The 13,784-nt window shown below is 50.6% G+C and overlaps 1 protein-coding gene across 1 annotated transcript in view; it reads right to left on the bottom strand.

The window, feature by feature from the left end:
• The window catches only part of DDX43 (DEAD-box helicase 43), a 344,939-nt gene that overhangs the window by 288,139 nt on the left and 43,016 nt on the right, over nt 1–13,784 (bottom strand). The window contains exon 3 of the mRNA XM_030199037.1: nt 7,719–7,836. Within this exon, the coding sequence (XP_030054897.1) occupies nt 7,719–7,836 (118 nt within the window). The remainder of the gene's footprint in view (nt 1–7,718; nt 7,837–13,784) is intronic.

Genomic DNA, 13,784 nt, shown 5'->3' with positions numbered 1-13,784 from the left:
CTGTTCCGGGCGTGGAGGCTGTTCCGGGCTGTCCAGAGTGGAGCGCATCGACACCTCCTGAACAGAGGTTGAGCGGTCCTCTCGGTGCCGATGCCTGCTGGGTGCCGACTCCCTCGGCGACCCAGAGCTCTCGGTGCCGACGCGGGGAGGAGACCGGTGTCGATGCTTCTTCGACTTCTTCCGAAGCATGTCACCGGAGCTCCCTGGCACCGACGAGGAGGACGTAGAATCCAGCCGTCGCTTCCTCGGGGCCGAGGCCGAAGGAGGTCGATCTCGGGGGGGCTGTACCGCAGGAGCCCTCAGGGTAGGGGGAGACCCACCCGAAGGCTCACCGCCACCAGCAGGGGAATGGACAGCCCTCACCTGCACTCCAGACAATGCACCACCGTCCGACGACATCAGCAGACGAGGTCCCGGTACCACCGACGTCGATGCAGTCGTCCGATGCCTCAGCGCCGATGCAGAGACTCGATGCACCCGATACACTAGCAGCCGAGGAAGAAGGTCTGGACGCTGACGACGTCGATGCACTCGATGCCCCCGGTGCCGATGCCGACGAAGAGCCCGAGAACAAAACGTTCCACTGGGCCAATCTCGCTACCTGAGTCCGCCTTTGTAACAGGGAACACAGACTACAGTTCTGAGGACGGTGCTCGGCCCCCAGACACTGAAGACACGATGAGTGCCTATCAGTGAACGAGATTACCCGGGCGCACTGGGTGCACTTCTTGAAGCCGCTGGAAGGCTTCGATGTCATGGGCGGAAAAATCACGCCGGCGAAATCAAAATCCGAAATGACGAAAAGTGAGCACCAAAACTTTAAGGGAGAAAAATCTCGACCGAGGCCGAAAAGAGGCCTACCCCGACGACGAAAGAAAACTTACCGGGGCAAAATCTGAAAAATACGGGAAGGGGCAAACAAAACCCGAGAGGGCTTCCGGAGCACTTCCCAAACAGTTTTTGAGGATTTTCCGAAGAAAAACACGTCGAAAAAAGGACGCGCGAGGTCGACTTTCCGGGGCTCGACACGGCGAAAACACAACCGAACCGAGTGCGGACGAAAGAAGACTGGCCGGCTCGAGCCGGTTTCGGGTGGGAAGACGGCCGCGCATGCGCGGTGTGCGCGGGCGCGCGAGGGCTAGCAAAGGACTTTGCTAGTGAAGATTCCGATTGGAGGGGCTGCCGTGGACGTCACCCATCAGTGAGAACAAGCAGCCTGCTTGTCCTCGGAGAAATATTGGTCAATTGGGCCTCGCAACGGCGAGGACATATCTGAGATTGACCTAAACTTTTCCAACTAACTGAGAGTGCAGCCTGGAACAGAATAAAAATGGGCCTAGGGGGGTGGAGTTGGATTCTAAACCCCAAACAGATTCTGCAGCACCGACTGCCCGAACCGACTGTCGCGTCGGGAATCCTTCTGAAGGCAGTAGTGAGATGTGAATGTGTGGACAGATGACCACGTCGCAGCCTTGCAAATCTCTTCAAATAGTGGCTGACTTCAAGTGGGCCACTGACGCCGCCAGGGCTCGAACACTATGAGCCGTGACATGACCCTCAAGAGTCAGCCCAGCCTGGGCGTAAGTGAAGGAAATGCAATCTGCTAGCCAATTGGATATGGTGCGTTTCCCGACAGCCACTCCCCACCTGTTGGGATCAAAAGAAACAAAAAGTTGGGCGGACTGTCTGTGTGGGCTTGTCCGCTCCAGATAGAAGGCCAATGCTCGCTTGCAGTCCAATGTGTGCAGTTGACGTTCAGCAGGGCGGGTATGCGGATGGGGAAAGAATGTTGGCAAGACAATTGACTGGTTCAGATGGAACTCCGACACCACCTTCGGCAAGAACTTAGGGTGAGTGCGGAGGACTACACTGTTATGATGAAATTTGGTATAAGGAGCATGAGCCACCAAGGCTTGAAGCTCACTGACTCTGCGAGCTGAAGTAACTGCCACCAAGAAAATGACCTTCCAGGTCAAGTACTTCAGATGACAGGAGTCCAGCGGCTCAAAAGGAGGTTTCATCAGCTGGGTGAGAACGGCATTGAGATCCCATGACACTGTAGGAGGTTTGAGTGGGGGCTTTGACAAAAGCAAACCTCTCATGAAACGAACGAACTACTAAAGGTTGTCCAGAGATCGGTTTACCTTCCACATGGTAATGGTATGCACTAATCGCACTAAGATGAACCCTTACAGAGTTAGTTTTAAGACCAGACTCCGATAAATGTAGAAGGTATTCAAGCAGGGTCTGTGTAGGACAAGAACGAGGATCTAAGGCCTTGCCATCACACCACACAGCAAACCGTCGCCAGAGGAAAAAATAACTCCTCTTGGTAGAATCTTTCCTGGAAGCAAGCAAGACTCGGGAGACACCCTCTGACAGATCCAAGGAGGCGAAGTCTACACTCTCAACATCCAGGCCGTGAGGGCCAGAGACCGGAGATTGGGATGGAGAAGCGCCCCCTCATTCTGAGTGATGAGGGTTGGAAAGCAGTCCAATCTCCACGGTTCCTCGGAAGACAACTCCAGAAGAAGAGGGAACCAGATCTGACGAGGCCAAAAAGGAGCAATCAAAATCATGGTTCCCCTGTCTTGCTTGAGTTTCAGCAAAGTCCTCCCTATCAAAGGAATGGGAGGATACGCGTACAGGAGGCCTTCCCCCCAAAACAGAAGGAAAGCATCCGACGCCAGTCTGCCGTGGGCCTGCAGCCTGGAACAGGACCTTGTGATTGGTCTGAGTGGCAAAGAGGTCCACCAAGGGGGTGGCCCACACTTGGAAGATCTCGCGAACCACTCTGGAACTGAGCGACCACTCGTGCGGTTGCATGATCCTGCTCAATCTGTCGGCCAGACTGTTGTTTACGCCTGCCAGATACGTGGCCTGGAGCCACATGCCGAACCAGCGTGCCCAATGCCACATGCTGACGGCTTCCCGATACAGGGGGCGAGATCCGGTGCCCCCCTGCTTGTTGATGTAATACATAGCAACCTGGTTGTCTGTCTGAATTTGGATAATTTGATGGGACAGCCGATCCCGGAAAGCCTTCAGAGCATTCCAGACCGCTCGCAACTCCAGGAGGTTGATCTGTAGACCTTGTTCCTGGACGGACCAAGTCCCCTGGGTGTGGAGCCCATCGACATGCACTCCCCACCCCAGGAGTGACGCGTCCGTGGTCAGCACCTTTTGCGGCTGAGGAATCTGGAAGGGACGTCCCAGGGTCAAATTGGATTGAATTGTCCACCAATGAAGGAAGAGGAGAAACCTCGTGGACAAGCGGACCATGTCCTCTAGGCTCCCAGCAGCCTGGCACCACTGGGAGGCTAGGGTCCATTGAGCTGATCTCATAAAAAGGCGGACCATGGGAGTCACGTGAGCCGTGGAGGCCATGTGGCCGAGCAATCTCAACATCTGCCGAGCTATGATCTGTTGCGACGCCCGCACCGAGGAGACAAGTGTCAGCAGATTGTCGGCCCTGGTCTCTGGAAGGTAGGCACGGGCCGTCTGAGAATCCAGCAGAGCTCCTATGAATTTGAGTTTCTGAACTGGAAGAAGGTGGTACTTTGGATAATTTATCACAAACCCTAGCAGCTCCAGGAGTCGAATAGTCACCTGCATGGACTGCTGAGCTCCTGCCTCGGAGGTGTTCTTTACCAGCCAATCGTCGAGGTAAGGGAACACATGCACTCCCAGCCTGCGTAGAGAAGCCGCTACTACAGCTAGGCATTTGGTGAACACTCTGGGCACGGAGGCGAGCCCAAAGGGTAGCACACAGTACTGAAAATGCCGTGTTCCCAGACAAAATCGAAGATACTGCCTGTGAGCTGGCAGAATCGGGATGTGCGTATAGGCATCCTTTAAGTCCAGAGAGCATAGCCAATCGTACTGTTGAATCATGGGAAGAAGGGTGGCCAGGGAAAGCATCCTGAACTTTTCTTTGATCAGATATTTGTTCAGGGCCCTTAGGTCTAGGATGGGACGCATCCCCCCTGTTTTCTTTTCCACAAGGAAGTACCTGGAATAGAATCCCAGCCCCTCTTGCCCCGGTGGCACGGGCTCAACCGCATTGGCGCTGAGAAGGGCGGAGAGTTCCTCTGCAAGTACCTGCCTGTGCTGGAAGCTGAAGGACTGAGCTCCCGGTGGGCAATTTGGAGGCTTTGAGGTCAAATTGAGAGAGTACCCTAGCCGGACTATTTGGAGAACCCACTGATCGGAGGTTACAAGAGGCCACCTTTGGTGAAAAAATGTTAACCTCCCCCCGACCGGTAGGCTGTCTGGCACAGACACTGGAACGTCAGCTATGCTCTGCAGGAGCCAGTCAAAAGCCCGCCCCTGACTTTTGCTGGGGAGCCGCAGGGGCCTGAGGCGCGCGCTGCTGACGAGAGCGAGCGCGCTGGGGTTTAGCCTGAGCAGCAGGCTGGCGGGAAGGAGGATTGTACCTACGCTTACCGGAAGAATAGGGAACCGCCCTCCTTCCCCCATAAAAACGTCTGCCCGAAGAGGTAGAGGCTGAAGGCAGCCGGCGGGAGAACTTGTCGAAAGCGGTATCCCACTGGTGGAGCTGTTCAACCACCTGTTCGACCTTGTCCCCCAAAACATTGTCCCCCCCGGCAAGGGGCATCCGCAATCCGCTGCTGGATTCGATTTTCCAGGTCGGAGGCACGCAGCCATGAGAGCCTGCGCATCACCACACCCTGCGCAGCGGCCCTGGATGCAACATCAAAAGAGTCAAAGACCCCCCTGGCCAGGAATTTCCTAAACGATTTCAGCTGCCTGACCACCTGCTGAAAGGGCTTGGCCTGCTCAGAAGGGAGCTTGTCCACCAAGTCCGCCAACCGCCGCACATTGTTCCGCATGTGTATGCTCGTGTAGAGCTGGTAGGACTGGATTTTGGCGATGAGCATTGCAGAATGGTAGGCCTTCCGCCCAAAGGAGTCCAAGGTTCTAGAGTCTTTGCCCGGGGGCGCCGAAGCATACTCTCTAGAACTCTTGGCCTTCTTGAGGGCCAGATCCACCACACCAGAGTCGTGTGGCAACTGAGTCCGCATCAACTCCGGGTCCCCATGGATCCGATATTGAGATTCGATCTTCTTGGGGATGTGAGGCGTAGTTAAGGGTTTCGCCCAGTTCGCCAGCAATGTCTTCTTGAAGACATGATACATGGGTACTGTGGACGATTCCTTAGGTGGCGAAGGATAGTCCAAGAGCTCCAGCATCTCAGCTCTCGGCTCATCCTCCGTGACCACGGGAAAGGGAATTGCCGTAGACATTTCCCGGACAAAGGCCGCGAAAGAGAGACTCTCCGGTGGAGAAAGCTGTCTTCAGGCGAGGGAGTAGGATCAGAAGGAAGACCGTCAGACTCCTCATCAGAGAAATATCCGAAGCCTTCCTCTGCTTCCCACGAGGCCTCCTCATCAGTGTCGGACACCAGCTGGTGGACTTCAGTCCGAAGCTGTGCCCGCCTCGACTCCATGGAAACACGGCCACGGTGGGAGCGTCGAGAAGAGGACTCCTGTAGCGGCGACGATGGAGCTCCCCCCATCGACATCGTCGAGGAGCCCTCCTGGGAGGCGGCCGGCACCGCAAGCGGTACCAGGGCGGGCGTCCTCACCGCAGACGAGGGCCCAGCCGTCGCCTCACTCGACGGCACCGGCGGCGCAAGCACCCCCGGTACCGGAGGAAAAGGGCAAAACAGCTCCTCCAGGATCCCCGGAAGGACGGCCCTGAGGCTCTCGTTCAGAGCGGCTGTGGAGAAAGGCGGTGGGGCCAGTACCAGCAACAAGCTGCGAATCTGTTCCGGGGATGGAGGCGGTACCGGGCTGTCCACAGGTGAATGAATCGACACCTCCTGAATGGAGGGTGAGCGGTCCTCCCGATGTCGACGCTTGGGTGCCGGCGGTACCGGCGACCCAGAGCTCTCGGTACCACGTTTGGAGGGTGACCGATGCCGGTGCTTCTTTGCCTTAGCACGACGCACGGCCTCGGTACCCCCCAGTACCGAAGAGGAAGACGTCGAATCCAAACGTTTCCTCAGGTCCGGGTCCGAAGAGGGTCAATCCCGGGGGGGGGGGCTGTACCGCGGGAGCCCTCGAGACAGACGAAGACCTGCTTCATGGGCTCACCGCCACCAGCAGGGGAATGGACAGCCCTCACCTGCACTCCAGACTTCGAAGCACCCTCCGACGACATCCTCACGAGGAACGATCCCGGTCTCACAACTGCACCAGACGATGACTTCGATACCGGTACCGATGAACGCGGAACTGAAGTCGATGATGGGCGCGGTACCGAAAGCTCAGATGCCGAGGACCGCGGAACGGAGGATGTCGACGTGCCGGATGAAGTCCCGAACAAACTGTTCCACTGGGCTAATCTCGCCGCCTCAGTTCTCTTGAAGAGAAGACAGAGATTACAGGCCTGAGGACAGTGCCCAGCCCCCAGACACTGAAGGCAAGAAGCGTGCCTATCAGTGAGAGAGATTATCCGGCCGCACTGGGTGCACGGTTTGAAGCCGCTGGAAAGCTTCGATGACATGGGCGGAAAAATCACACCGGCAAAATCGAAATCCGCGATGGTGTAAAAAGGGCACCAAAAAACGAACGGGCGGCGAAAAAAGCCGCACTCGACCACGAAAGAAAACTTACGGGCCAACACTAGAAATAAAGGAAAATTTTAAGAGAGAAAAAAAGATCGCGAATTGCGAGGGATCTCCTAGGGGCACAGAGCGACCGAAAAAACATCCACCCCGAGCCACGGAAAAAAGGAGACTAGCGAACACGAGCGATTTCGGGCGGGAAGACGGCCGCACAAATGTGCGCATCGCGGGCACGCGCGAGAACTAGCAAACTCTGTTGCTAGGAAGATCTCCGATCGGAGGGGCTGCCGTGGACGTCACCCATTTGTGAGAACAAGCAGCCTGCTTGTCCTCGGAGAATAATGGATACAATCGATGGTAAGCTGAAGATGGATGAGGAATTGGAAAATATAGTGTTAGATAGGATAGTTTAGGAGGTGAATTTGTGTCTTTAAGGGTTCTTTTTGTAGGCTCTATTGAAGAGATGTGTTTTCACAGATAATAATGACGGAATAAAGCCCTTTGACTTTGGCCATGAGATTACTGGAGACAATGGTAAGAGCTGTCCTGGTGGAGTACAAGAGGCAAAATCCAAAATTTAAGCACATAACAAAATATAAAACATAGGAGGAAGTAGAAAGTGGTTTGAATGCAAAAGGAAGGGGGGGGGGGGGGAGATATGACAGCAGTGACAGGGCAGGAATAGTCAAATAAAGGATTTTATTGTCTAAGAAACAAGTTTAATGGCTTCATTTTCAACTATTTCATTCTAAAATCTTACTCACCTGTCAAATATTGTTGCTTGGCTCAGGCACTAATCAGAAAATTTAGTGCAGCCTCAATTAGTGATCTAGCTAGGATAACAGGGCATAGAGATTTTATCCATTGCATTTTAAAAGAAGATGAAGATTCAGAATCTAAGACAGCTCCATGTATACGAGATGAAGTTGATTAGAACAACAACCTTTTCTACTTATACAAAAATATAGGCATAAAAGTGAAAATACTAGATATATGGGCCTGAATACTAGAGTTGTTAGAGAGAACCACCGTTCAATTTGCACTCTGGATAATTTAGCAATATCAACGGTTCAGTTAGAAGAAAAAAAAAGGTGGAAAACCTACAAACATCTTAACTATTTCTTACCTCTTTCAGGTCTTTCTTCATATTGTTTAATAAGATCATCTATCAAACTTTTGGCTCTCTTTTGTGTCTCATCAGTGCCAAAGATCCTTACATCAGACTCATATTCTCCTTTAACGATCTAAATTAAAAAAATTGTTACTTTTTCCTTTATAGGCCAACAATAATAAACGTTTTACCTGAAATTACATCGCAAAAGAGCAAGACAATCAGACACATCCTAAGATGTAAAAACTGGTGGTCAAATCAGATTTTTCTGCACTGATGTTTACTAATTATACATTAGCTTCACTTTAGCCAATGAACACCGTCTGAAGCAAACTGGACAGGATTTTAATGTTCCCTAGAAGACAAAGACAGAGAGAGAGACAGAAACAGAGAAAAGTGCCCCACCAGGGACAAAGAGGACTCCAAAGTGAAGCAGAGTTGTGGACGCTGGTAGTCAATCCGAGGCAAGGAGAATCCTGAGAAAGATGCTAGACCAGCAAGCTAAGACCATGGAAGGAGGTGAGGCCCAGCTGCTCAGCCCATATGGCTAAGCTCTAAAAGCCAAGGCTGTAATTTCTTTGTGTTTAAACTGTGCTTAGAAAAACAATGGAGAGATTGTATAGAGTGTTATGTTTGTGGACTTTGGTTGAGCAACTGCAGAGAATATATCTGCCAAAGTTAAAGTTGGGTTGTTTGTTTAGAAAGTACAGAGAAAACGTGAAGGCTGTGTTTTGTTTAGAGATCTATAATAAACACCTTGGCATATTTCTAAGAACTGTTCCTTGCTGTTTGTATCTAGGAGAAGGAGAAACAGAGAGAAAGAGAGCTAAGCCAGGCCAGGTCCCCCTGCTCATGACGACAACTCAAAATAAAGAATTTATTCAAACTCACCCTTGGGCTGCATCAGGGTATATGTTACAAAGAACAAAAAACAAAAAGTATTAAAACATATCATACAATTATATAAAAATGAATGATATAATGTTGGTATACATGTCCTTTAAAACTCTGATGAGAAACTGAATTTCTTACTCAAATATTCATCTATAACAGCACATTTTACAATTACTATATCTCCTTATTTAACAAAGAGGCATATTTTCAAAGCACTTAGATTTACAAAGTTATATATTGTAAGTCTAATGCTTTGAAAATGAGTCCCTTAGTCTGATGTAACCAACCTTCAAGTGACTTTTTTTAGAAGTAGTGTTAGAAAGCTTAAAAATACAAATTATATATCTCTCTATATAAAACGCACCTCCAACATTCTAATGAAGCCTCTGAACGTTCTAAATTTGTCCTGGTGTAGATCGCAGTCAGCCCATCAGTGTCTGCAACGCCCTCGCGTAAAACGTGATGACGTCGAGGGCAGAGCACTGACACTCACCGAATCCCATCGCACACCCGTTGCTACGCAACGAAAACTGACGTAACACGCAAGCCCACTAATGCTGCCTTCTCCAGAAGCAAATCCAATCGCACACCCATTGCTACATGGAGGACACGCCCCTGACGCCCTCGACGCAACGCCACGTCCATCGCAAGTCGTAGCACAGATGGAAGTTACTGCAGCTGAAGGAAATGTGATCGTGGCTGTGCGACGGTGAGCTTATGCAAGTACCCGCTTTCCTCTTCACTTTTACACACGGTGCTCTCTCTAAAACAGAGTACATTTAGACTGAAGGACAAAGAGTTGCACGATTTTTTTGGTTGTTGTTGGTTTGCATCGTCGAAGAACTTAGAGAAGTCAGCGAGTTTCAGCACAGATTTCTTTCTTTCTGTAGTTCTAGGCTGCTCTATGGTTGCTGTTGTCAGTGACCTTTCCCTCTGCAGTGCTGTGCCAGGGAAAGTTTTTATTTTTTAAATTGTCTTTTTTGCTGTGAGAAGGATCCGTGTGTGCTGGAATCATGGCTGGACTGAACTCCCTGGATGCGAAGAAAAGGAACATTCAATGTTTGCACCAGCAGGCAGACGATGCGGAGGAGAGAGCGCAAATTCTACACAGAGAGCTGGACACAGTGAGAAATGCGCGACAAAGTGAGAATCCCTGAGCTCTCGGGCTCCTCTGTCTCAGCCAAACCCCATGGGACCTCTAACAGGCCCCCACCTTCCTGTCCCTTTCCAAGTGGTATTTCTTTTAAGCTGTTTCTCCTAAAGCTCACTTTTTAGCGCTGTTACAAGCAGAAATTCCTCTTGAGTTCAGCCTCTGTGTATCACACACATACTCACACTCGCTCTCTCACACACACTATCTGTGTGAAACACACTCTCTCTCTATCACACTCACTGTGTCTCACATATGCACTCGCACACAGTCATTCTGACACACACACACTCTCTCACAGACACACTTGCACCGTCTCACTCTCTCTCCGACACACACACTCGCATAGTTACTCTGTCTCTCACACTGTCACTCTCTCAAATATACACACTACGAGGAAAACTTTGCTAGCGCCCGTTTCATTTGAGTCAGAAATGGGCCTTTTTTACTAGTATATATATATATATATAATCTCTCTCATAAAAGCTTATGTACTGCCATTTTCTTCAAATATAAACCATACTGGGTCACACCAATGGTCCATCTAGCCCAGTATCCTGCTTCCACCAGAGGCCAATCCGGGTCACAAAGTACTTGACAGAATCCCAGTGGTGTACCAAGGGCGGGGTGGTGGGGGTGGTCCGCCCTGGGTTCAATTCCCCTGCAGCTCCTTGCAACTCTGGGCAAGTCACTTAACCCTCCATTGACCCAGGTACAAAATAAATACCTGTATATAATTTGTCAATCGCTTTGATCGTAACCACAGAAAGGCAGTATATCAAGTGCCAACTATTCGTTGAGTGAAAAGCGAAGATATTTACCTGCAGCAGATATTCTCCTAGGACGGTAGGCTGATTATTCTCACAATTGGGTCAGCGATCCACGCCGGCCTGGGACCTGGCATTTCAAATAGCAAAAAGTTTGCTAGAGCCTTCTGAGCGCGCCGCACGTCAGACTGAGCATGCGCCGAGTCTTCCCACCTGCCGTACTCAGCTCAATGAAGAGTAAGAGAGTTAAAAAAAAAAAAAAAAAGAGAGAGAGAGAGAGGAGACAATTCCAAGGGGAGGTCGGCAGGTTTGTGAGAATAATCAGCCTGCTGTCCTCAGAGAATACCTGCTACAGGTAAGTATCTTCACTTTCTCTGAGAACAAGCAGGCTGTATTATACTCACAAATGGGGTATCCCTAGCATCCACGCTCACCCAAAAACAACAAAGGTTGGTCAACTGGACCTCACAACGGCGAGGACATAACATAGATTAACCTGAAACTATATACAACTAGCTGAGAGTGCAGCCTGAAACAGAACAAAAAGGGCCTGGAGGGGTGGAGTTGGATTCTAAACCCCAAACAAATTCTGCAGCACCGACTAACTAAACCGATTGTCGCGTCGGGAATCCTGCTCAATGCAGTAGTGTGATGTGAATGTGTGGACTGAAGACCACGTTGCAGCTTTGCAAATCTCTTCAATGGAAGCTGACTTTAAGTGAGTCACCGACACAGCCATTGCTCTGAAATTATGAGCTGTGACATGGCCCTCCAGAGTCAGCCCAGCTTGGGCATAAGTGAAGGAAATGCAATCTGCTAGCCAACTGGAGATTGTGTCTTTTTCGATGGCAACTCCCCTCCTGTTGGGATCAAAAGAAACGAACAACTGGGCGGACTGTCTGAAGGGCTTCGTCCACTCCATGTAAAAGGCCAATGCTCTCGTGCAGTCCAAGGTGTGCAAGCTGCTTTCGCCAGGGTGCGCATGAGGACGGGGAAAACATGTTGGCAAGACTATTGACTGTTTCAGATGGAACTCCGACACCACCTTCGGCAGGAACTTAGGATGCGTGCGGAGGACTACTCTGTTGTAATGAAACTTAGTATAAGGTGCATCCACTACTAGGGCCTGAAGCTCACTGACCCTATGAGCTGAAGTAACAGTCACCAAGAAAATGGCCTTCCAGGTCAAGTACTTCGGATGGCAGGAATTCAGTGGCTCGAAAGGAGCTTTCATCAGCTGGGTGAGAACGACATTGAGATCCCATGACACTGGCGGTTTGACAGGGGACTTCGACAAAAGCAAACCTCTCATGAAGCGAACAACTAAAGGCTGTCCAGAGATAGGCTTACCTTCTACACGCTGACTGAAGTAAGGTGAACCCTTATGGAGTTGGTCTTGAGACCAGACTCTGACAAGTGTAGAAGGTATTCAAGCAGGGTCTGTGTAGGAGAAGAAAGGGGATCTTTGGCCTTGCTGTCACACCAGATGGCAAACCTTCTCCATTTAAAAGAGTAACACCTCTTAGGGAATCTTTCCTGGAAGCAAGCAAGACTCGGGAGACACCCTCCAAAAGACCCAAGGAAGCAAATTCTAGGCTTTCAACATCCAGGCCGTGAGAGCCACAGACTGCTCGTTCTGAGTGTTGGAAAACACTCCAATTTCCACGGTTCTTCGGAGGACAACTCCAGAAGAAGAGGGAACCAGATCTGACGTGGCCAGTAGAATGCAATCATGGTTCCACGGTCTTGCTTGAGTTTTAGCAAAGTCTTCCCTACCAGAGGTATGGGAGGATTTGCATACAGAAGGCCTGTTCCCCAATGTAAGAGAAAGGCATCTGACACTAATCTGTCATGGGCCTGAAGCCTGGAACAGAACTGAGGGACCTTGTGATTGAGTTGAGTGGCGAAAATATCCACCGAAGGGGTGCCCCATGCTCAGAGAATCTTGCGGGCCACACCCATATTCAGCGACCACTCGTGAGGTTGCATTACCTTGCTCAGCCTGTCGGCCAGACTGTTGTTTACGCATGCCAGATAAGTGGCTTGGAGAAACATGCACTGACGGCGTGCTCAAAGCCACAACTGGGCGGCTTCCTGACACAAGGGGCGAGATCCGGTGCCCCCCTGCTTGTTGGTGTAGTACATCGCAACCTGATTGTTTGAATTAAGGTAATTTGGATGGACAGCCGATCTATGAAAACCTTTAGAGAGTTACAAATCACTAGAAACTCCAGGAGGTTGATCTGAAGATCTGTTTCCTCAGGGGACCAGGCTCCGAGTGCGAAGCCCATCTATATGAGTCCCACCCTCACCCCAGGAGAGATGCATCCGTCAGCAGCACTTTTTGTGGATGAGGAATTTGAAATGTACGTCTCATGGTCAAATTGGATCGAATTGTCCACCACTGGAGAAAATGAACAAAGTCGATGGACAGACGGATGACATTTTCTAGGTTCAAGGTGGCTTGACATCACTGATAAGCTAGAGTCCATTGTGCAGATCTCATGTGCAGTAGTGCCATGGGCGTAACATGAACTGTGGAAGCCATGTGCCCAAAGAGTCTCAACATCTGCCGAGTTGTGACTTGCTGAGGGGCTCAAACCAAGGACACCAGAGAAAGAAGATTGTCCAACCAAGTCTCGGGGAGATAGGCTCGAACTGTGCTCGTGTCAAGCAATGCTCCAATGAATTCCAATTTCTACACTGGATTGAGATGGGACTTGCGGTAATTTATTACGAACCCTAGTAGGTCCAGCACCTGAATAGTTGTCCACATGGACTCCCAAGCACCGTCCTCCAAGGTGCTCTTCACCAGCCAATCAATCATTGAGATAAGGAAACACAAACTCCCAGTCTGCGTAGGGATGCTGCAAGCACTGCTAGGCATTTTGTGAATACTCTGGGCACGGACGCCCGGCCAAAGAGCAGTATGCGGTACTGAAAGTGCTGCATTCCCAGCTGAAACCTAAGATACTTCCTGTGAGCTGGTATCGGGATATGAGTGTAAGCGTCCTTTAAGTCCAGAGAGTATAGCCAATCGTTTTCCTGAATCATGGGAAGAAGGGTGCCCAGGGAAACCATCCTGAACTTTTCTCAAACGAGGAATTTGTTCAGGGTCCTTAGGTCTAGAATGGGATGCATCCCCCCCCCCCCACCCCCGTTTTCTCCTGCACAATGAAGTACCTGGAACAGAATCCCAGCCCTTCTTCCCCTGGTGGAATGGGTTTGACTGCATGGGCCTTCAGAAGGGTGGAAAGTTCCTCTATAAGC

The sequence above is a fragment of the Microcaecilia unicolor genome, chromosome 3 (genome assembly GCF_901765095.1).
Source record: "Microcaecilia unicolor chromosome 3, aMicUni1.1, whole genome shotgun sequence".
Lineage (NCBI taxonomy): Eukaryota > Metazoa > Chordata > Amphibia > Gymnophiona > Siphonopidae > Microcaecilia > Microcaecilia unicolor.
The sequence above is the reverse complement of the archived record's forward strand: the minus strand, read 5'-3'. Positions and strand labels throughout refer to the sequence as shown.